This window comes from Spermophilus citellus (genome assembly GCF_964194105.1).
Source record: "Spermophilus citellus genome assembly, chromosome: 5".
NCBI lineage: Eukaryota > Metazoa > Chordata > Mammalia > Rodentia > Sciuridae > Spermophilus > Spermophilus citellus.
The window spans coordinates 159,935,281-159,958,059 of NC_138186.1; the positions used below are offsets into that span (position 1 = coordinate 159,935,281).

General features: G+C 42.4%; 1 protein-coding gene across 7 annotated transcripts in view; it reads left to right on the forward strand.

Annotated features, from left to right (window-relative positions):
* ESR1 (estrogen receptor 1) overlaps positions 1-22,077 on the forward strand; it is a 385,015-nt gene extending 362,938 nt beyond the window's left edge. For 6 of the 7 annotated variants that reach the window (XM_081294001.1, XM_081294002.1, XM_081294003.1 and 3 more), the window contains 3 exons: positions 16,226-16,409; positions 20,409-20,639; positions 21,218-22,077. In XM_081294001.1, coding sequence (XP_081150127.1) covers positions 16,226-16,409; positions 20,409-20,639; positions 21,218-21,254 — 452 coding nt within the window. In that variant the 3' untranslated portion in view covers positions 21,255-22,077. Of the gene's footprint in view, positions 1-16,225; positions 16,410-20,408 lie in introns of all 7 variants that reach the window. The other variant, XM_081294006.1, reaches the window with a different exon arrangement.
* Positions 22,078-22,779: the final 702 nt, after the last annotated feature.

A 22,779-nucleotide genomic window follows, 5' to 3' on the forward strand; every position in this document is an offset into this window, starting at 1 on the left:
TTCTGCCATAAAGAAAGACAGCAATCTCCCATTATATGGAATATTACTTGTGAGTTGGACCTCAAATTTAGGATTTACTACATTCCAGTTCTTGTGCTAAGTGCTGAAATACAAAGCTGCCTTTAGTTACCCCATCTGTAAAATGGGGAAAACAGTAGTTCTGCGTTAGGTTTTGTGTCAAGTGGGGCCTAGGGACTGTTTCCTGGAACCCAAGAATGGCTCCATGGGTGACTCAATGGTTGGACCGGCTGTGGGAATAGTAATGGTAATTAGAAACAACTTCTACCCTAAGGAACTCACAGTCTGATGAAAAGGACAGGTATAACAAGAGAATTATCCTTTTTAAATATAAAATTAGAACTATAATATAGTGCATTCAACAATGTATAGTCATATAAAATGTAAAATTAGATAAAATGTATAATTAAGGAAACATGGAACCACCTGCAGTTAACCAACCACACTAATGCTTTGATGCACCATCCTACAAGGCAGTGTAAGGGTTAAGAACAAGGGACTTTGGCTACAAGTGCAAGTCCTCTTTCTGCTGCCTCTTAGTTGTACAACATTGGGAGAAATTGCTTCAACTTTTTGTGCTTCTGTTTCCTTGTCCGTGAAATGGAAATTGTAGTAATGCCTACCTCGTAGGGTATTGCTAATGCCAGTCAGCTCTTAGAACAATGGCTACTGAAACTAACAATTTGCATGAGGCAAATTTTCTTCTCCATGCCGCAGTGTGCATGTATTCGTAAATAGTGCTGTGTGACTTAATGACCAGCAAGCATTCTGAGAAATGCTTCATTAGGTGATTTTGTTGCTGTATGAACATCAGAGTACATTTATTTGCACAGATGTGGTGGGTTCAGGTCAGTTTCTCTTTGTAGCCTCTTAATGCAATCAAGAGACTCAGTAAACACAAATTGCATGAGGCTGCCCAGGTGATACAGCAGCTGACTATACACACACACACACACACACACACACACATACATAAACCAGGAGCACAGTCCTTTGTTACTGTGATCAATATCATGTGCTATGTATACTTGTGCTACACTTTTTTACTAGTGGCAGTGCAGTTGGCCTATCCATACCAGCACCCCCACAATCAGGTACTACTTTGCACTTAGACATTATGATGGCTATGACATCACTGAACAACAGGAATTTTTCAGTTCCTTTATAGTCTTTGGTACCACTGTCCCATATGTGGTCCATCACTGAACAAAAATGTCATTCTGTGATACATGACTGTCTTTATATTTATGTATCTAATTACAATTCTACACCTGTACTTTCTTTTAAAATAAGGTTGTAAATGGATGCATGCTGATCATGAGGATACAACTTGGTTTATTTAACAAATCTTTCATTGTTAAACACTTAAAAGTGATTACTTTCCTCTGATATTATAAATAATGCTAATTTTGCACTTTCAACACCTATTTGTCCACCTTTCATTATTAGTTTGAATACATTATTAGAAGTGGATTTGCTTGGTGCAAAAGGCCTAAACATTTTTCAGGCCCTTAATACATATTGCCTACAGCTCCAGCAAACTCTACCAGTTTACACTTTTAACAACTGGGAGTGAAAGTGTGCACATAAACGCAAGCTTATAGTGCACCATGGAACACAAGTGCAGGTTGCTGGATAGTCCAGAGAGCATTGTCCTCCTGCCAGGCACTGCCTGTGCATTGAAACGCCTACAGTCAGGAATTATACACAGATTATAGTATAAACACAGATTATCTTTTATCGGAGAATGTTACCTGCTTAATGATCCATACGGGTGCTTGTTATGTTCATTTTAAGTGTCCTGACTTGCACAGATATGGTGCTGGTGAGCTACCCTTTTTCCAGGCAGTGAGGGCACTCACAGGTTGATAGTTTATGTTTTACCTTCTGCAGTTGCTCCTGTGCCACAGACTTTTTTTAAAGCAATATTTGTGAAAGGAAGGAAGGAAGGAAGGAAGGAAGGAAGGAAGGAAGGAAGGAAGGAAGGAAGGAAGGAAGGAAGACAGGCAAGAGGTTGAAGATATGAAAGCACATCTCTTTTAAAACTCTTCTACAAGAGGACATCCTGGCTCCTCCAGTGATTTTGCTCCATCTGGGTTCTGGGCTTTGTGTGATGGACATGCTCTTTTCTAGTCAGTAAGAAGCTTAGAAGAAGCAGTTTAGCATGTAACCATCTCTCCAGGTGTGCCCTTCTCTGACAAGCTCTACTTTTACTCATACTGTGTCCTGTCTAAATGCACTGAGGCCTCAAGGATCAAGTACAAACTACTCTCCAGGTTCTCTGCAATGGAAGGCAGATACTAGACTCCATAGTCCAGCTGGGACAGGTAGCCGTTCTGAGGAAGCTCAGCATGTGGGTCAGGAAGAAAATGGCAGGGGAAGTTTATTTATTCTTTAAAATTGGCATCAACAACAGTGATGAATGAACTTGAATGTGAAATGCCTTTTCACCATGACACCTGAAGCATCAGCCCTTTCTTTTGGAAGGGAATGTGAACCATTGAGTTAGCGGAGCCTTCACGCTTAGTAAAAGCTAAGCCCTCAGCACCTGCTAGTAAGACCTTGAGCCTGTGCTCTCTTGGCAGTCAAACTTGCAAGTCCTCTGGGGACCATGCATGGTCACTCTTTGAAGCTGACCTTCTTTGTACTTATATATGTAGCTAAGCTTATTGATGACATCTCAGATATTTCTAAGGAAAATAATTCAAAAAAATCTTTTAGTAACATTAATTCCATTTCCTGGTGAAATAATAAGATTTGAAGAGTTTCATAAATGTGAACAGCCTTAGAGAAGATGGAAATATTATGAAAAGAGTAATAAATAATATTTCTATAGAAAGCTCCTTAATTCTTTGGAATATCCATTCACCAGCTGTATTTCCCTCTCAACAGTCTGGGTGTTGACAGTTTGTGAAATAATAGGAATGAAAGGAACTTTGATTTTTTTTTTATTTCTAAAAGCACTTTTCTCCATCAAATTATGAAAATAATGCATGCCCAAGGCAGAGAACTTGCAAAGTAGAGAAAAGCCACCAAGAAAAATAGTCTCCTAAGTAATCATGATTTTATCACACAAAAGTAATAATTGTTAACATTTTGGTGAAAGTCCTTAATTACAGAGACATTTTAGAAGATACCTGCTCATGTCTACTCCTTTTCTCCACACCATAATGAACCCTGTTTTGAAAAGCAGAATCACTCCTAAATCATTCCAGGAAAATTATTGTTTTCTCAAAGAACTCTGGAGGTGAGTCCTTTGGCAGCCATCCCTAGTTTCTCTCCAACTCTGAAGTGAGGAAATGCCTTGAGTAGTTTTTGAACACTGGGATAAGGTAAGGGATGTTTGGATTCTATTTCAAGCTCTGTCACTGATTTACCAATTGGGTGACCTCAGTCAAGTCCAGACTCTTTGCCCTGCCTGACTTCCCTCCAGCTCACACATCTTCCAGCTCCAGTACCTTTGCCTCTTTGAGCTGCTGTTTCTCAACAATTAAAATAATTGCATCCAATCAGTGGTTTGAACTTTATTTTTTACATTTTAGCAGACTTCATTTCACTTTTCAGAATCGTGTTAGGGTCATGGCAAACTACAGAGAGTTCCCAGATACCCACTTCCGCCATCTACACGGTGTCCCTCACTATGGACACCCCAGCCAGAGTGGGATGATTGTTATAATCAATAAACCTCTGCTAGCACATCATTATCATGCCAAATCTACGGTCACACCAAGGTTCGCCCTTGGTATTGTGCATTCTGTGCTTTTGGCAAATGTCTCCACTATTGTATTATTCTGTAGAATACTTTCACTACCCTAAAAATCCTTGTGCTCCTCTTATTCAACCTTCCCTTTGGCCACCCCTGGCAACCACTTATCTTTTACTATCCCCATAGTTTTGCCTTGTCCAGGATGTCATGTAGTTGGGCTCATACACATACAGCCTTTTCATATTGGCTTCTATCACTTAGTAATATGCACTTAAGTTTCTTCTGTAACTTTTCATAGCTCAGTAGCTTGGTTTTTTTTTCTTTTTAGCACTGAATAATATTCCATTGTTTGGATGTATCAGTTTATCCATTCACACATTGAAGAACATCTCAGTCACTTCCAAATTCTGGTCGTTATGAATAAAGCTGCTAAAAACATCCATGAAAAGTTTTTATGTGGAAATATATTTTCATTTTCTTTGGGCAAATACTAAAGAGCATGATTGCTGGATTGTGTGCTAAGGGTATGTTTAGTTTTCTAAGAAACTGCCAAAGTGTTCTCCAAAGTGGCCGTGCCATATACCAGTGGAACAGAATAGAAGACACAGAGACAAACCCAGACAGAGACAGTCATCTGATCTTTGACAAAGTTTCCCCAAACACATGTTGGTAGAAAGAAAGCCTTTTAAACAAATAGTACTTGGAAAAACTGATTATCCATACGTAGAAGAATGAAACTAGATCCATCTCTGTCACCATGCACAAAATGGATCACAGACCTAAAATTAGACCAGAAATTTTGCGAATGCTAGAAGAAAATGTAGGGTCACCACTCCTACATATAAGTACAGACAATGACTTCCTCAATAGGGCTCCTAAAGCTCAGTAAATAACAGTAAGAATCAGTAAATGGGATGACATAAAATTTAAAAGCTTCTGTACGGCAAAGGAGACAATTAAGAGGGTGAAGAGAGAACCAACAGAATGGGAGAAAGTATTTGCTAGCTCTTTGGAAAGAGGATTCATATCCATAATGTACGAAGAACTCAAAAAACTTACTGCTAAAAAAAAATGACCCATACAATAAATGGGCAAATGAACTAAACAGACACTTCTAAAGTATTACAAATGGCCAAAAAAATGTTTGAAAAATGTTCAAAATCTTTAGCAATTGGGGGAATGCAAAACTACACTGAGATTTCATCTCACTCCAGCTGGAGTGGCAGCCATCAAGAGTACAAAAAATAATAAAATCTGGAGAGGATGCAGAAGAAGGGAACACTTTTACACTGTTGGTGGAACTGTAAGTTAGTACAACCACTGTGGAAGTCAGTACAGAAGTTCCTCAAAAGACTAGGAATGGAATCACTGTTACTCCCAGCTATATCAGTCCCTGGTATTTATTCTGAATTAAAGTCATTGTAGTATGGTGATATATGTATACTCATGTTTATAGCAGCATGATTCACAAAGCCAAACTATGGAACCAACCTATCAATAGATGAACAGATAATGAAAATATGGTATACATACAGAATGGAGTTTTATTCAGTTATAAAAAATGAAATTATGTTATTTTCAGGATAATGGATAGACCTTGGAAACATTACGTTAAGTGAAAGAAGCCAAACTCACATATTATCTCATATGTGAAAGTTAGAGGTAAAGGAGGGGAAAATGCAGGGAGAGTCTCACAAAAATCAAAGAGAGACAAGTAGAATAGAGAAAAGAGACTATGGGGAATAAAATTTACCAAATCATATTGTTATAATGTGTGCATGTACAAATATGTAATGGTGATTCCACCCTTATGCATAATTATAATGCACCAATTTAAAAACATTGGAAAAGAAAAAGATCAACAGTAACAATAAAAAACCAAAATCGCTGTGTTATACATTTCCACCAACACAAATAAGAGTTCTTGTTGCACCACATCCTTGTCAGCATTTGCTATTGTCAGTGCTCTGGATTTTGGCTATGCTAAGATATGTGCAGTGGTATTTCATTGTGGTTTTAATTTGCGATTTTTGAATTATATATGATGCTAATTATCTTTTTATATGCTTAATTGTCGTCTGTATATTTTTCTTGGTGAGTTGTTTGTTAAGGTCTCTGGCCCATTTTTTAAATTGGGTTTTGTTGAGTTTGAGCAGTTCTTTGTATATGTTGTATAATAGTCCTTTATTGGATGTGTCTTTTGCAAATATTTTTTCCAGTCTCTGGTTTGTCCTCTCATTTTCTGGAGATCAATGTTTTTTGCACTTACTTGTGCCAAAACTAAGCACTATAGAAGGATCCACAGAGCCACCACAGGATTGGGTACTGGTAGCAAGAAGAGCAGGAGTGGGCTTTAGGCTTCCCCTATCATTCTCCCTGCTTGAATCAGAAAAGTCTGATTTCCCCCAGTTTATATATGAGTGTTTAGATGGGGTTCACTATTTGTACAAAGGTTGTTTTGATTCTCAAAAGTTTGAAGTGTGATGATGATCTTAAGGCATCTCTTAAATTTATAATTCTAAAATCCTGTACCTCGGTTTGTGTAGTATAAGTTTTCTTTCCTTAAGAAAAATAAAGTAAACCTGTTACAGTTATTCAATAGAGTTTTAAATCCACTCTAGTATACAATGAAAATGATGGGATGGATCTACCTAAAGATACATACAACCTGCATGACCACTTAGCTCTCTAAAACAGGAATAACCAGAAAAAACTCTCAGCCATTTCCATTTATAACTAGGATAAAAAGGAAATATACTTCTGAAGGTTTGTGGTTGAGGAGATAGACATGCAGATCAGTGTGAAGAGGGCATGACTTCACATATTAGCTGCTGGAGCTGAATATCACAGGGTAGCTAAGCAGGCTGCTTGGTTCAGAATGATGTGACCATGTGCAAATCAGCTAACTGCATATGCTTAGGTTGTCTGTCATTTTTTCCTGGAGTCGAGGCTAAGTCAGGTGAATATTTCATGATGTTTTATAAACACTTCTCCTCACACTAACACCGTTCATTGATTTGGCAGAGAGCAAGGGAGCATCTTTTCCATTCTCTTATTCATACACTGCCTATTCCACAGAGGGTTTGACTGACCAAATTTCATGCCAGGCAAAGGGGCAAACTAACAGTTGACAAAATCTGCATAAAAGAATAATACCATGAAGAAAACAATAAATTCAGGAGTCAGGTTAGCACACAGATGTACATACACCTCTGTTCAGTTCCTAGGTTGGTCCACAATTTGGCTCTCAATTTCTCTGCCTGCCCAAACCAAAAAGGAGGACAAATTCCATTATCAGGTCATAGGCTTTTAATGAAATAAAATGGACTCAGTTGCTCACCATGAAAACTCTCCTTCAGGCTTTTAGGATGAATTGAAACCCTTATAACAATGAGGCTGGACCAAAGCATTGGTGAGTGGTAGAGTTCATAATGCAGAATGGGAAGCCCAAATTCCATCTTTCACATAGCCTTCAAGATTAGGAGCCTAGGGGGCTGGGGATGTGGCTCAAGCGGTAGCGCGCTCACCTGGCATGCGTGCGGCCCGGGTTCAATCCTCAGCACCACATACAAACAAAGGTGTTGTGTCCGCCAAATACTAAAAAATAAATATTAAAATTAAAAAAAAAAAGATTAGGAGCCTAATTTCCATCCTGCTTATTCTTCATCACTTTCCTCCCTAGGTGTGTGATGTGGATGTCAAAGTATCTTCTGGTCATTGCCATTGTGTGATGAATTAACTGAAAATGTAATGGCTTAAAATATTGGTCATAAATTTGGACAGGGCACAGAGGGAATGACAGTCTCCTCTCTGTGGTGTTAGGGTCTTCAGATGAGGATACTTGTCAACTGGGGTAATTTGTTTGTCATGAGCTAAAGTGACCTGGAGTTACCCCTGTTGGCTCACTGGCCATTGATGTTGGCTATTGGGTGGACTATCAATGGGATCAAATAGAATGGCCATTTGTGGCCTCTCCACAGCATGGAATGCTAGACCTCTTAGAAGGTGGCAAGTGCTTCCAAAGCAAATATCCTGGCTGACAAGGTCAAAGCTTCATGACCTTTTATGACATATGCTTAGAAGTCATGCAAAGTCACTTTCAGCCCATTCCATTGATGACAAGCAAGTTATGAGCTCATCCACATTCAAGGGAGGGTGAACAGACCACATATCTCCATAAGAAGAATGCCAAGATGTCCTTATAGAAGCCATGTGGATAGGAGATATTGGCATGGTCATCTTTGGAAAATAAAATCTGCCCCAGTATGTCAGAGCTGCTTCCTGTTCTGTGTTGTTGCTCCCTGATTCTTAAAATACCAGTTAAGAAAATGCCTTTTCTGGAAAGAAAAGGAAACTGTCAGGACCTCCTGAGACTAAGCCAGCTCCTTGTGGTTAGGAGTCCCACGTGGAACCTTGTACAAATTCCTCTGTAATAGATGCACTGCACAATTTCCACCAAGTGTATCTTTGGAGCATTTCCTTTCTGACCTTGAAGAGGTAAAACCTTGGATGATTTTTAATATATTACAAACATAACTAACAAAACTAAGACTCCTAAACAAACTATATATCCACAATGGCTTTATCCTAAAAGGAATAAGGATAAGTGGTTAGAAAAGCGTAAGAAGTGGGACTTCACATGTAAAAGTGAAACATATTTGACACTTAAATGTAAAAGAGAAGTCCACATTTAAGATGTTTTCCCTCAAGTCTTCTGAGTCAGTTCATCTGAAGTCATCATTAAGAAATTTTTCTTCTGAGTCAGTTTGACTGTGTTGATGACCAAGTATTTACCTTCTAGAACATCTAGTACATTTCACCAAAAAAAAAAAAAATACCAAATTGACAAATGTCACTGAATCAGAAATACATAGTTTCATAGTCATTGCTGCCAAGAGGGCACTCATAGGGACCTAGCATTGCCAAGTGAATAGGGCCACCATGTTCCCACGCCGGGTTCTGGCAGGGACTCTCAACTTCACTTTGATCTTTCTCACATTGAGACCACTGAGAGAGGACTTCTATGAAGTGTGTGGTCTTGTACACATTAGTGTAATTGCACACATTGGCACAAAGATGGGGTTATGAGTGGATTCTCACCAGGTGAATAACTACACATCAGTAGAAGCATAGAAGTTTCCTGTCTATGGACACTCCAAAGTGATAGTGTCTTTTTTCTGTGACAATGAATTTACTTAATGGCTGGCAGCCTTTAGGTAGATGGAGGATGGGGGCTGATCCCTAGAAAGACCAGGTAGGATTTGAGGGCTGAAGACTGAGTTGAGCACCAGTGGTCAGTGGTGTAACCAGTCATGCTCATGCAGTGAAGCCTCCATAAAAACCCCAAAGGTCAAGGCTCAAGTACGTCAGGATAGATGAACATGTGGCAATTTCTGGAGGTGGTGAGCCCTGAGAAGACCTGAAATCTCCTCTCTGCTTGTTCCAGGCATCTCTTCATCGATACTCTTTGCAATATCCTTTATAATAAACCACTGAACATAAATGTTTCTCTGAGTTTTGTGAGCTGCTTGAGCAAATTAATGTAACTCAAGCAAGGAGGAGGTTGTGGGAACCCTGATTTCCAGTTGGTGGGTCAGAAGCCCAAGTAGAACAACTGAGAGCTAGTGACTGGCATATGAAGGGGGTGGGATCACAGTCCTGGGGGATGGAGCCCTCACCTGTGGGAACCAGTGCCATCTCCAGGTTGATAGTATCAGAACCAAATTGAAGTAGAGGACACCAGCTGGGGAGGAGAAGTCCTCACCCTTTTCAGGGTCACAGATGTCCTCTGTGTCTACTGTGGTGTGAGAGCACAGGAAAAATGGCTTGTTTTTCTAACCCGGTGTCATAGTCCTCTTCCATGTGGTCGTTTAGGGATGCAGGTGAATGAGGACTCTGCTTTCTTAAATGAGTGGTTTCCAGGGAGATCCGCGGAGTTATCTCCATTCTCACCAGCCAGGCCGGGAAGTAGGAGGGGCCCAGGGGAGCACAAGTGGTCCAGGAAATCCACGAAGACAATTTCCCGAAGTTATTGTTGTGTTGTGGCACTTTTCATGGAACACACGATATATACTTTCCGTAGCCACATTTACATTTTAGGAGCCACAATATGAAAAAATTCAAGGTAATCACATGGCTTTTCTTCCTGGCTGCATGGTCTTCTTAATGGAGGATGTTCTTAAATCACAGATATCAGACTCCTCCCTTGGCTTCCAATCATCATGTTAGGGTGGAACCTGGGTAGCTGCATGTTACAAAATTCCATAGAAGATTCTGAAAGAAAGCCAAGATTGGAAATCACAAACATAGGAAAAAATATGGAAATGCCTACTGGCATTTAAAACATAAAAATATACATAACACGTTGACTATCTTGAAATGAAATAGATAATATTACACCTAGATGCATGATAGTAAAAAAAAATCAATGTACTTTGAAAACTCTCATATAAAAAATGAATAATATTGAACTCATTTAAAATAAGATGATATCTATTTCAATATAGATATCCAGGCTTAAGAAAAGTAGAAAATGCAATACAGTAAGTAAAATGCTTTCCTGTATTCAGAATGAATGTTTGGATATAAGATGATCAGAAGCCTTTCTGTCCAAGTACAGGCCTAGGAAAAAAGCAGAGCTAGAGATGGACACCAGAGGAAGAAGATGAAAAACTAACCATAGCCTATTTGTACATGATAAAATGAGAAAAATAAATAGATCTAGTAATAACATGCCAAGAAAAACCAAAGAGTGTAAAGGTGAAAGAAAAATTAGAGAGTGAAGTAATTTTACCTACGCTGGGCATTATTCTAAGTTTATTGTCAAAGTGATTCCCTCTCTGTCTGCATGAAGATTTCATCTCACTCCAGTCAGAATGGCAGCCATCAAGAATGCAAACAATAATTAACACTGGAGAGGATATGGGGGAAAAGGAACACTTTTACACTGTTGGTGGATTGCAAATTAGTACAACCAGTATGGAAATCAGCATGGAGGTTCCTTAAAAAACTAGAAATGAATCCATCATATGACCTACCCATACCACTCCTTGATATTTATCCTAAAGGACTGAAATCAACATACTGTAGTGATACATGCAGACCTATGTTTATGCAGCACAATTCACTATAGCAAAACTATAGAACCAGCGTAGGTGTCCATCAGTGGGTGAACAGATAAAGAAAATGTGGTATATATACATAATGGAATTTTATTTGTCTATAAAGAAGAGAAGTTATGACATTTTCTGGAAAACAGATGGAACTTGAGAACATGATGTTAAGCAATAGAAGCCAAACTCAGAAATCCAAAGGTTGTATGTTTTCTCTTACATGTGGAGTCTCAGAAGAAAAAGAAAGGTGCGTGTATGTGGACGATTCCATGAAATTCACTAGAGACAAGGGACAGGGGGAGGGAGAAAGACCGGAAATGAGAGATATATTGAGGATTGAAATTGATCATGACTATTACATTGTGTGCATGTATGAATATGTATTAAAGAATCCCACCATTATGTATAATTATAGTGCACCAATAAAAAAGGTGGAAAAAAGTGATTTCCTTTGTTATGATGTAGGATGAGAAAGTGCCAACTCTCCTATCTTGATAGGTAGGATAATGGGATACATTGGGATGTTGAGAAACATATCCTAATATCCCACTACATTCAAGACAGATATTCAGTCAGTCTCTTAAACTTGAAAAGGCCTTAGAGACTAGATCCTAAATGATAGATTGGAAAAGATGACAGATTAGATGATAGACTAGATGATAGATTGGAAAAAGTAACATCCAAACACAGAGGAGGTATCAGGAAGTACAGGGGAAACTCAGGAGACAGTGCCAACATAAGACAGAAAGAATAAGAATCCCCAAATATCTTAAATATGTACTTTTCACAAAATGAATTCCTTTATAAGTAATGTTATAAAATTACTTAAATTGTATAGGAGGCAATAACACAATATTCCACCGGTGTTTACTTTTACAATCATCTGTTCTAGTTTTGCTTAGAAGAGTCTCATATCTCCTCTTTATATATTCACAGCCAATTGTGGTTTTATTTTTTGTAGTACCTGCAGAGTAGCCCTGAAATCATCCAACTGAATGTGCACATGGAAAGCTTATACAATGCCCTCAGTTGACAGACGGCATAAAGAGAAGCAGTTATTTAATAATTTGAGAAAATGCATTCTGCTTAATCTTCTCTGTCTGTATACCAGTTTGTGTACTAGACTTTTAAGTACAGCCTGTGAAAGCTTTTGAAATGGTGTGAGTGTGCGTGTCTGTTGCTGGGATGAAACCCAGGACCTTGCCCAAACTAGGCAAGTTTCCTACCACTGAGCTACACTCCCAGACCACTTCTCAAATTTTTTTCTTACAAATTTCTATTTGCAATAATTTTTATTGTAGGACTTTCAAGAGACGTAGAGATTGGGAAAAAAAATCCTCGTTTGTCTGGGGCTGTCTTGAGCATTGTAGGACATCTAGCATAGCCCCTGCCACCAAGTGGCAGCAGCAACCATGAGCTGTCCCAAGACTCCATCAGGGACAGGACCACCCCCTGGAAGAACGGTTAGCTGAGGCGAAGCCCACAAGTGTGGGTCATCAAGCCATTGGGCCTCAAAGTCACTTCTGAGCCAACACACTATTTTGCTATTTGGTTGTGGGAACAGTTCTCTGCAGAAACCCAAAAATGCCAGCATGCTGATTCATCACAGGGTCCTCGATGAATGCTGGGCATTCCTCCTCATCCAAGCCCAGTGACAGTATCCTGGCCCAGATCACTGACAGCTGTGGACTTAGTCTTTGCTATTTTTTCCCTTTGAATCATTCCCCCTCCCATTCCCTCTTTTATCAAGATGCCATAGACTGAAGAACTCTCCCAGGGCCTATTGTCACATTCTTCCTTTTGGAAAAGGGGAGGGGAAGGGAATGTGGCCTTGCTTGAAGAATTTGTCCTCAAGCAGCTGGTAAGCCAGGGACCCGCATTGGTCAGTTCTCAACCACAGTGCCCCCCTGTGGAGGCCAATAGCAGGGCAAGTTGGGGACCCCAGGGGGCTGCTTGTCTTCCTCCCGCCAGTGGCAGACAGACACCTGTGTGCTGCAGAGCCAAGCCTACCTTCCCCCATCTTCCAGAAGCCACTACTATCTAGAAAAGAGCTGAGGAATAAGGAGGAGATTGCATGGGGTGAAGATGGACAGGGAAGCAGGAAGAGGTGTCTATGCAGGAGAGAAGGTGCCCGAGAGCAGAATCCAATTCATGAGATCCAGAGAACAGGAGAGGAAAGTCAAGATCTCTTGCGCATGGGGGTCTCTGTGTGTTTGTACTCCCCAATCTTCTCTACCAGTGTGTTTCCTACAGACTCTTTCTAAATCTCTCAATGGTGGCTGCAAGATTCAGAGTATGTAGAATCTCAGATCTGCCTACCAGGCCAACCATGGGCAGGGACATACAAATGGTCTTTCTTTTCTCCCCTGCGCTGTCTTTGGGATTTGGACCCATCTCCAGAGTTGCAATAGTCTGCCTTGCTGCAAGACTCCGAAGGCTCTCAGTGTCTGCTCACTGGCTCCTGCTGCAGGGAGCCAGGGAGCAGCCTTCCAGCAGTTGCAGAAACCATCTGGGATATGGACATTACCAACAGCCCTGCTTTGCTCTTGCTCATTGCCAGTGGTTGCCAGTGAACCTGAAGCATTCTGGGAATTTGGATTGCTGTTGCTTCTCAAATGGCTCCTTAAGGGCAATAGGCAGCAAACATGGACCACATTCTGCTGGAAAGGCCCCAAAAGATGATGGCTGCTGTTGTCAATTATTGGCATTTTTACAGGGCTGTATTTTTATTTCTAAGTATATTTGCACAGCTAGGAAGCATCTGCTGACAAGGATGAGATGATAAGCTGTACTGGTGCCAGAGCAGGACTGGAAAAACAGGCTTGTTCTGAGAATGGCCCACATCTCGAGAGTCACTGTTAAGAAAATCCTCTCTCCACAGGAAATATCTGCTCTTAAAATATTAACACTTGAAAGGAAATAAGGCATGGAATCCCTATCAAAGAGCACAGTGATGCACACAATAGGTTCTCAGTTATTGCTTGCTGGATGAAGGAACCCATGCAGCCATGCTCATTGAGGGGGACAGGGAATTGGCAGGCCAAGAGAAAACTTGACTTGCTCAAGCCTGAGTGCTGCCTCTTTTACCTCCACTGGAAAGTGCATCATGAAATGCTGGCCCCCAGGACTGATAGAGTGTGTGCTTTGCCACTGAGCCCACAGTAGGAGGAGAAGTGAAGCACAAGGGTCAAGCAGGACCCTCTGTGCTGTTTGACCCTGGTTTCTGGGTTCCCTTGAACAAGAAAGGGGTCATTGATGAATGAGGCCAGTATCCTGGGTGGTAACAGAAAAGGAAACTAGTAGAAATTGCATCATTCAAGTTGGACTGACTTAGCCTTGTGGCCTGGGTGAGTTCCCAGCATATCCAGTCCACGGCAGGACCTGTAGCAGATGAAGCTGGACTGTGGATAATGACATAAAGGACAGACCTCGAGAGGCAGAGCCCATGGGGAGCTTAGTCAGGGCCACCCCTGACCCCAATCCACCCTTGCATATCTCCATGCTACGTGCTACGTCCAATCCAACCCCATGGCTACTGGACATTGCCCATTTTTCTGATAGACACATTCTTTCTCTGTCAGCAACCCACATGAAATGTAAGTGAAGGAATTTTGCAATTTCCTTCTTATCCCACTACCCGTCTGCTGCTTGCTTATTATGTGTTTTGTTTATTTTGGATCCATGGCTTCCAGGTAACAAAAATGACTTGATGCTATTTGATGGCATGCTAGCCACTCTTATTTTGTTATTGTTGTTGTTTTGTTTGTTTTAAACCTTAGCCATTTTCTATTCTGGGCAATTACAACTCTGTTTACTATAAGTTCCTCTAAGGAGGTGTTTTCTTTAATCCCAACCCACAGACTGCTGCATGGGCAGTAACTTTTGAATTACATTTAACAGTATTAAGTTGGGGGCTGCAAACTAGGAAGATTTTAACTTGAAGGTGCTGGTGAGGAGAGGGGAGGAGAAATTAGTCATGAGATGGCCAGTGAGCTGAATGAAGGGAGACCAAAAAATGGTGCTGCAAAACCTATAACTAAGAGAAAAGCTCTGTGCTTTCTACTCCCTATAAGATAGTGTGATTGAGCAGGAAGAGTGCTTATTTCCGGAGGTTCAGCTGATAGAAAATCTGTGGTCCCAAGACAAGCACATTCCATCCAGCCCTTTTTAACACTCCTCAACCCTCCCCACCTTGTGCTGGGGCTCAGCTTACAATTTACTGGAATAGTCAGGATTCTTTCTGTTGAAAGTGGCAGAAACTCAACTCCTATTATCTTAAGCAAAGAGAGAATTTGTTGATTCACATGTTAGGAAGGATACTATGAAAACTATATAAGAACTAGGGTCTTGTGACTGAATAGAGTCTCTCTCTCTCTCTCTCTCTCTCTCTCTCTCTCTCTCTCTCTCCTTATTGCTGTTAAGCTCCTTCTGCAGATCGGAGCTTCATGTACTAGAAAGAGGGCCATTTAAAGCCCTATACAGCATTCTCATCTCCTAGCTTAGCAACCCTAGAAGAAGGGTTTCTAGCTTACAACTTCCATGCACAACCTCAGAAGAGAGGTGTCCTGTTGCTGTGGCTCAGTGACAGAGTGCTTGTCCAGAGTAAGCAAGGCCCTAGATTTGAACTCAAACATAGGAAAAAAAATTCCAGAAAGGGTCTCTTTTGTCTAGCTCAGGACTGGTACTGTCCAGAATGGAGTGCATGATGGTCTCGGCTGCAGTCCTGACCCTACCTGTGGCACAGAGAGCTGGAGAAAGGCAAGAGAGGGTTACCTGGAGTAGAAACAGCTATTTCCAAGATCCTCTGCACTCACCCTTATCCTAAGCCATCAGCTGACACTGAAAAGGGCTTAGGCCCCAAATCTCACTGGAAACACAGAAGCAAAGCAAATCCTACCTGGAAAGCCACCTTCCAGTCACTTAGCCAAGCAACCGCCAGGAGTCCGAGAGTCTGCTTTCTCATCACCAGCTGTGCTAACAAAGCTTTGTAACTACTGTGCAAGCTTGGTAGCAGGTCAGAGCATCCCTCTGCCCTGAAAAGAAACAATAGTGGCTTCCCTACAGGGTTGTGGTCAGTGTTAAATGGACAGTTCACACTGGTGTCAGATAGACCCCAGAAGGGTGGCCAGTGTCCCACGGCCCCAATGCTCACAGTTCTATCCTAGGAATCTTGACTCCGACACAGGGGGCCATATTGGCTTCTGGCGGCTCCCAGACTTGCATGTTCATTAGGAATTTCATGGAGTGGCTTGGTCTTAAATGGTTCCAGAACGTTCCTACTGCTGTACTGCTGTGCCAGAATGGGCTCTGGCTCACTATCTTGTCTCATGGACATTTCCAGTCTCCAAGACCTCATCCTCTTTGAGTCTCTCTTTCTGTGCACATTCAGGAGTATACACATTTCTGTCCAGCACCCTGAAGTCTCTGGAAGAAAAGGACCATATCCACCGGGTCCTTGACAAGATCACAGACACCTTGATCCACCTGATGGCCAAGGCAGGCCTGACCCTGCAGCAGCAGCACCGGCGCCTGGCCCAGCTCCTGCTCATCCTCTCCCACATCCGGCACATGAGGTCAGTCATCCATGGGGTCCCCTGGGAGAGACCTAAAGGAAGCTTGCCCCAGCCCTGTTTGACAGCTGGCTCAGGAAGGACCACTGCCTATATATGGAGAGCACCCTTGGACAGTTCTGGGCACATAATAAGCTCACATGTTATGGTAGGATAGAGGAGGGGGGTGTTGCTCTGCCTAGAGCATGGGGCAAGTGTTGGAGAAGGCTTCATAGAGAGTGTGGTGTGTGTGCTGGGTTGGAAGCATGTGCAAGGTCTTATGGGTGGGGGAGGAGGCCAATCAAAGCAAGTCAGTCAGCACATGCCCCTCTCCTGAAGGGGCACATCCCTTCTGCTCCCTGCCAAGCTCGACTCAGAGATCCTAAATGACAGACTGTTGAGATGCCCAACCTTGTCAAACTTGACCTCTCCATAGCTCCTTAACCCCTCTTGTCATCTCTATTCCATTTCCACTGCCCTTTCTGTACCAGCCACCTAACATGTCTGTCTGCCTTTAATCTTGGCCCTTTCAAACTATCCTGCGTGATGTAGCCAGAGTGATCATTCTTATACCAAATCTGATCATGTCATCTCCCTGCTTAAAACCTCTCAGGGGCTTCCCATTGCTTTTAAATAAAAGTTATATAAATCCCTTCATTTTGTTTATGTTACTCTTCGTGGTCCAGCCCTACTTAACTTACAGGGACCTCCTTGTAGTCTGAGCCCTGCCTCCATAGTAAGCTGCTCTCTAAGTCCTCCGGGAGCCTGCACCTCAGGCTGCAGATGGGCCAGGCAGCTCTGCTGATCTCCACTGGATGCACTAACACATCTGTAGGGCACAGGTGGGAGAGTCTGCTTCACGCTGCAGCCCTGCAGGTAGGCCAGCTGACAGCTTTTTGTGTCTGGTGCATCTTCCTTGCACCCACAGGTTGGCGTGTGCTGGGCACAGGCAGATGAAGCAAGCCCTTTTGGGCAAGTGCATCATTTCCATTAACTTTCCCTAGCAACCAAGTCAGGTGGTGAAACCCAAAGTCAAGTATCATGGACACATGGTGGCAAGGGTGTGTGTGTGTGAATATTTCTAAATAGTAATCAAACTTGTCATCACTTAGATCTCTCTCCTTTCTGGAAAGTATGACCTGACCCTTTAGACTTGTTCTTCTTAATTGTTATTGCCCATTTCATTAACCTCTTGCCCAAATAGACTGTAAACTCTGTGAGGCTATGATCACAATTTGTCTTACCCTGTATACCCTACACAACCCAGCACAGTGCTAAGCACATAGTAAAATGCAGTGAATATTATTTACAGAGGAAATAGAATCTCTTTATGCCAAAACTTAAAGGTAGCCTCATTTCTTTTCTAAAGAATCATGAAACTTGGCTGCCAACAGGTTTAGGGGATGCCATTCTCATAGGCAGAGCTCAGCCTGCAGGGAAGAGATGAAGAAAATATGGATTCTTCATCACAGACTCCAGAAAGTTCACGATAATGACAATGATATGAAATGATAGCACTAGAGACAAGTACCATGGGTGATAAAACCTGCATGACCTTGAACTTATACAAGGACCCTAGGAATCAAAAAGAGGTATCTTTGAGGAAAGGACCAAGATGTTTAGAGGGAGTGGAAATAGTTCATTTTCAAGGGACCTTCATTCAATCTTTAGCTGTATGATTCAAAAGGCAAGAAGTTTTTCCCATCAAAGTCTTAGTTGTCTCCTTTCTGGAGACAATCTTGCAAGATTGTTAGATTCTTGAGAAAAGAGAAGTACCTTTTTTCCTTTATATCCCCCAGAGTGCTGTAGATGAATACTTACATACAAAATGCGCTCATAAAATTATAACCGAGTGAATGAATGAATGAGAGAATAAATCAGTGAACAAATGAGTCCTGATAGGTTTTCCTCTTCCAATGAATTTGAAATTCATAAGTAAAGAATTCCACTTGGGTAAGTTGGGAGAAAGTGATTACAAGGACTCACACTGCCAGGTACAGTAGGTGATTGCACCAGGGTTAACAATCCAGCCCTTTCCTGTCTTTGCCTTTTGATGAGCCTCCTAGAGAAAGAAGCAGAAAAAAAGGCTCAGAATATCATATATCCTGCCAGATTACCTGGTGTAGACAATAACCTTACCTGGAAGAAAACAGACCATCTTTTACTTTGAGCTAGGAATTTCAGGCATGTTATAGAAACCCCACACCCCATGAATGTGTTTATTTGTTGATAGGAATAGATGACCAGTCAAATTCATTAACAGTCTGACAGCATTAGCAAGCTAAACGGGTTAATATCAAGTATATTGGCACTAGACATCCAGCCCTGGCTGATTTTACTGAGCAGAACAGAGTGGAAGCTCTGTTAGAATTTCTTTAGGAATTGTGTGAAAAACTAGAGAAAGATGCTGTTTTATTGAAAGCTTTGAGTGTCCCACTCCCTCACTCTCTTTCTCTCTTCTTCTCTCTCTCTTTCTCTCCCTCCCTCCATTCCCATACCCCTCTGTCTCTCTCACTCATACACATATACAAAATAATATTTTGGTGCCTCACGACAGCTAATCTAAGTCCCAGAACTCTGTTTTGTCAAGCGTGGCTCCAGCCATATGCTGCTATTCAAAGAATTTAACACCAGATTTCATCTGACTATAAATGTGATTCATTACATTGCACAAGCAAGACAGTGGCGGATCCAGGGGGCATTTAACTTTAACAGCATCTAAATTAAATAGCAAAACAGTAACAAAATAACACATCATCTAGGATGGGCTGTAGACCTGGATGACTCTGATGCTGGGTTTCCACCGCAGGACCCCAATCTGTGCTTGCCTACCCCCCGCCCCGCCCCCAACACTGCAAATATTTTCCAGGACATTCTTTGGGTCCTGTCTCCTCATGATACATATTTTCTTTCTTAAGAAATGTCAAGCTAGATAGTCATTGTTGCAGCCCCCTCCCACCTCATGCTGTGGTGAGAACAGCAGAGAGGTGGCTGGTGGAGGGTAGAGGAGGGGCATGTGACAGAAAGGAGTGACATTTGCCTATGTTCCCCTTGCCAATTTACCCCCATTTGCAAGACACTCACCAAGTTCCGGACACAGTTCTACGCTATGGTAGATGACAGGATGGACAGATCCTCTCCTCCTGTAACTTGTACTATGCTGGGTTGTGTGTGTGTGTGTGTGTGTCTGTGTGGAGTGTGTGTCTGGTGGGGGGAATAAACACACATGAGCACACAGGAGAATTCCAGGTTGTGTTAACTGTAAGAAGGAAGATGGAACAATTCACAAGAGAGCAGCTCAGACTGTAGGGCCAGGCCTCGTGCCATGGGGGTAGTGGAAACTTCCCAGAGGAGGTGACAATTGAAGATTTAGGGAAGTATATCCAGGGAGAGAGACTGGCAGGTGCAGAGCCCCTAAATCTAGGAGGATCCTAGTTCCTTTACAGGACAGCACAAAAACCAGTGTGGCTAAGGAGTGTGAGTTAGGGACAGAAGACAGGATGAGAACCGTGAAGGAGGACAAGGAAGGTCACTTGGGCCTTGGAGAGTGTGGACAGAAATTTCTGTTTTGTTCTGAGTTTGCTGGGAAGCCATGGAGAGGTTTAAGCAAGGGAGCTTCTTGGACAGCTCCAAATATCGTAGTTTCACTCCTGCCTGGCTGTACCTCTCCTGTTCTCTTTTTACATGTAAAGGTGAGAGAGGGGAATGGGGTCTCATGCCAGGATGAAAGTCACCTGCGTAAACAGTACGCTGTCAGTGAGGTGACTGGAGGGAGAGTGGGTTTGTGGGGGGTGGGACTGCCCTTGTAGGATGGGAAAATGAAACACAAATGAAGATAAGTCACAGACGGGGGTCTCAGCAGTCCTCAGGTTTCTGCAGGTGCCGTCCAAAGATGGGTCTTTAAATGGGAAGGAAGACTGGTTTACAAGCGTCCCTGGAGTCCTTCTTACTTCCCCTGGGAATTTCAGGTGTCCTGGGGCTCCGCTGGTGTCTAATGCGGTCCTCTCTGTGCATCCTCCCCAGCAACAAGGGCATGGAGCATCTGTACAACATGAAGTGCAAGAACGTGGTGCCCCTGTACGACCTGCTGCTGGAGATGCTGGATGCCCACCGCCTGCACGCCCCAGCCAGCCGTGGAGGAGGGTCCCCAGAGGAGTCTAGCCAGAGCCTGCTGGCCACCACGGGCTCCACTTCAGCACATTCCTTGCAGACATACTACATCCCCCAGGAAGCAGAGGGTTTCCCCAACACAATGTGAGAGCTCTCGGCCTCTCCCAAAGCTTTGAGAATCCCTGCAGCATTGTACTCAAGCCAAGCATCACTTTAGCGGAATTCTGTCTCCTGCACACACCAGGCATGCATCCACCACCAGTGGCTTTCTAGTATGAGTGGCCATTCATTTGCTTGCTCAGTTCTTAGTGATACATCTTCTGTTAGGAACAGCCAAAGGGAGTCCAAGGCCAATTCTTGGTAACAGCTCTCTTCCCCCTTTGCTACCTGACTGAGAATGAGGATTCCCATAGCCCTTCGCGACTGAACTCAACCTATGAGATGACTGTGCATTGAAACTACTTGTTGAGGCCCAGGCCCGGAGAGTGGCCATTTCACTTCTGATAAGCACTTTGTGATGGCTCCAAGAAAAAGCCTCAGGAAAGAATTGATAGTGGCTCTTTTAACCTATGACATTGAGAAAGCTAGCTCAAGGGTTCCTTAGCATCCTCTTGTATTCCTGTAGTCATGTGTCACTTTATCAAGGTGATGCCTTTATCATTTTGTTCTGTTGCATGGCTGTAGCATTATATTTAGTGATTGTCTATTCATTTCACCTATAGGAATACAAGACACACACAGGGAAGGAAGACCCCCTGATTGTCAAGATCATGTCAACTTGCTGACATCTCTACTGCTGTATTTCTAGAGCACTACATACAGATCATGGGTTCTGGCTAATTCTTGCTTCCCAAGGCCCTGTGGGAAGTCAGCAAGTCGATTTCAATTAAGTCACCCCCACACAGATCAGTCTCTCTTAATGAGGGACAAGCTCTAGTTTTTTTGTTTTAATTTTTATTTATGGAAGCAAGCCCTCTGCCCCCAGGACTTGCAGTGAAACAGCTTTCAGGACAGGTCGCGGTGGGGTCTCCTATTTATCAGCAGAGGGCGCTGTACTTGGATCTTCCTGGTGTGAGCTCCACTGAATTTTAACATGTAAGGCCCATCAGGAAAAAGGGGAGTTTCAATGAGCCGGCTTCCTCCTGGTGTTTGAATTTTTTTTTTTTTTTTTTTAGCCCTGGGGCATGGGGCTAAATAGTAACACTGCATGATGATTGCGGCTGCTCCAGAGGAAAGTAAGCAGGGGAGAAACTGGATAAATCTGTAAAGCAAGGTCAGCCTTGCTCAGAGTAGCATGGCCACAGGCCGCAGCTCCCAGGCCCTCCACCTTGCAGTGCACAGTGGGCTGTTCTAGGGTCCACAGGGTAGTCTGCCCTTCTTGCTTTCTGAGTGGTCCTCATTGGAAGAACAGCAGTGGATAGCTGTGTGCCTATAGTTGGCCCAGCATGCTCCTGGCAGGGAAGGAGGGAAGGAGAGAAGTGACAGAGCACTGGACTCAGGCTGTGGGGGCTGGTGAGACTGCACATGTCCTTGGGAAGAAATCAGCCCCTCCCCACCCCACCCCCCATCTCCTGTCCTAAAACTTCATAAGCCAGGAGGAGACCAGCATTGGGGTCTTTGCTTCTTTAATGCAATTGAGGGCTATTTCCTTTTTTTAAGCTAAGAAGTAAGTTTGATTTCCTTCCCTGACTTCATAGTGTGTAATTCGAACCCCCTTGAGAAGTGACATGTTTGCCAACACCCCTGGAGAGCTACTAGGCTTCTCTTGGTATGTCCTGTTTGGAAAAGCAAGTTTGATTAATTTCTGGTTGCCCAGTTAAATTTCTACCAAAGGACTGGGAAACTGGGAGGGCCAAGAAAAAAATTTTTTTTTCCATTTATATGAGCATCTAAATTTGGGGGCAATTTTATGTATCTGCATTAAGAATATGTTTAAGAACATAATTCTTTTGTTGTTTGTTTAAGAAGCACCTTATATAGTATAATATATATTTTTTTGAAATTGCATTGCTTGTTTATCAGACAATTGAATGTAATGATTCTGTTCTGGATTTAATTTGACTGGGTTAACATGCAAAAACCAAGGAAAAATATTTAGCTTTTTTGTATACTTTTCAAGTTACCTTGTCATGTATGCAGTTATTGATGCCTGAAGCCTGGTGATTATTCATTTAAATGAAGATCACATTTCATATCAACTTTTGTATCCACAGTAGACAAAATAGCACTAATCCACATGCCTATTGTTGGATATTGAATGATAAGACAATCTTATGTAGCAGAG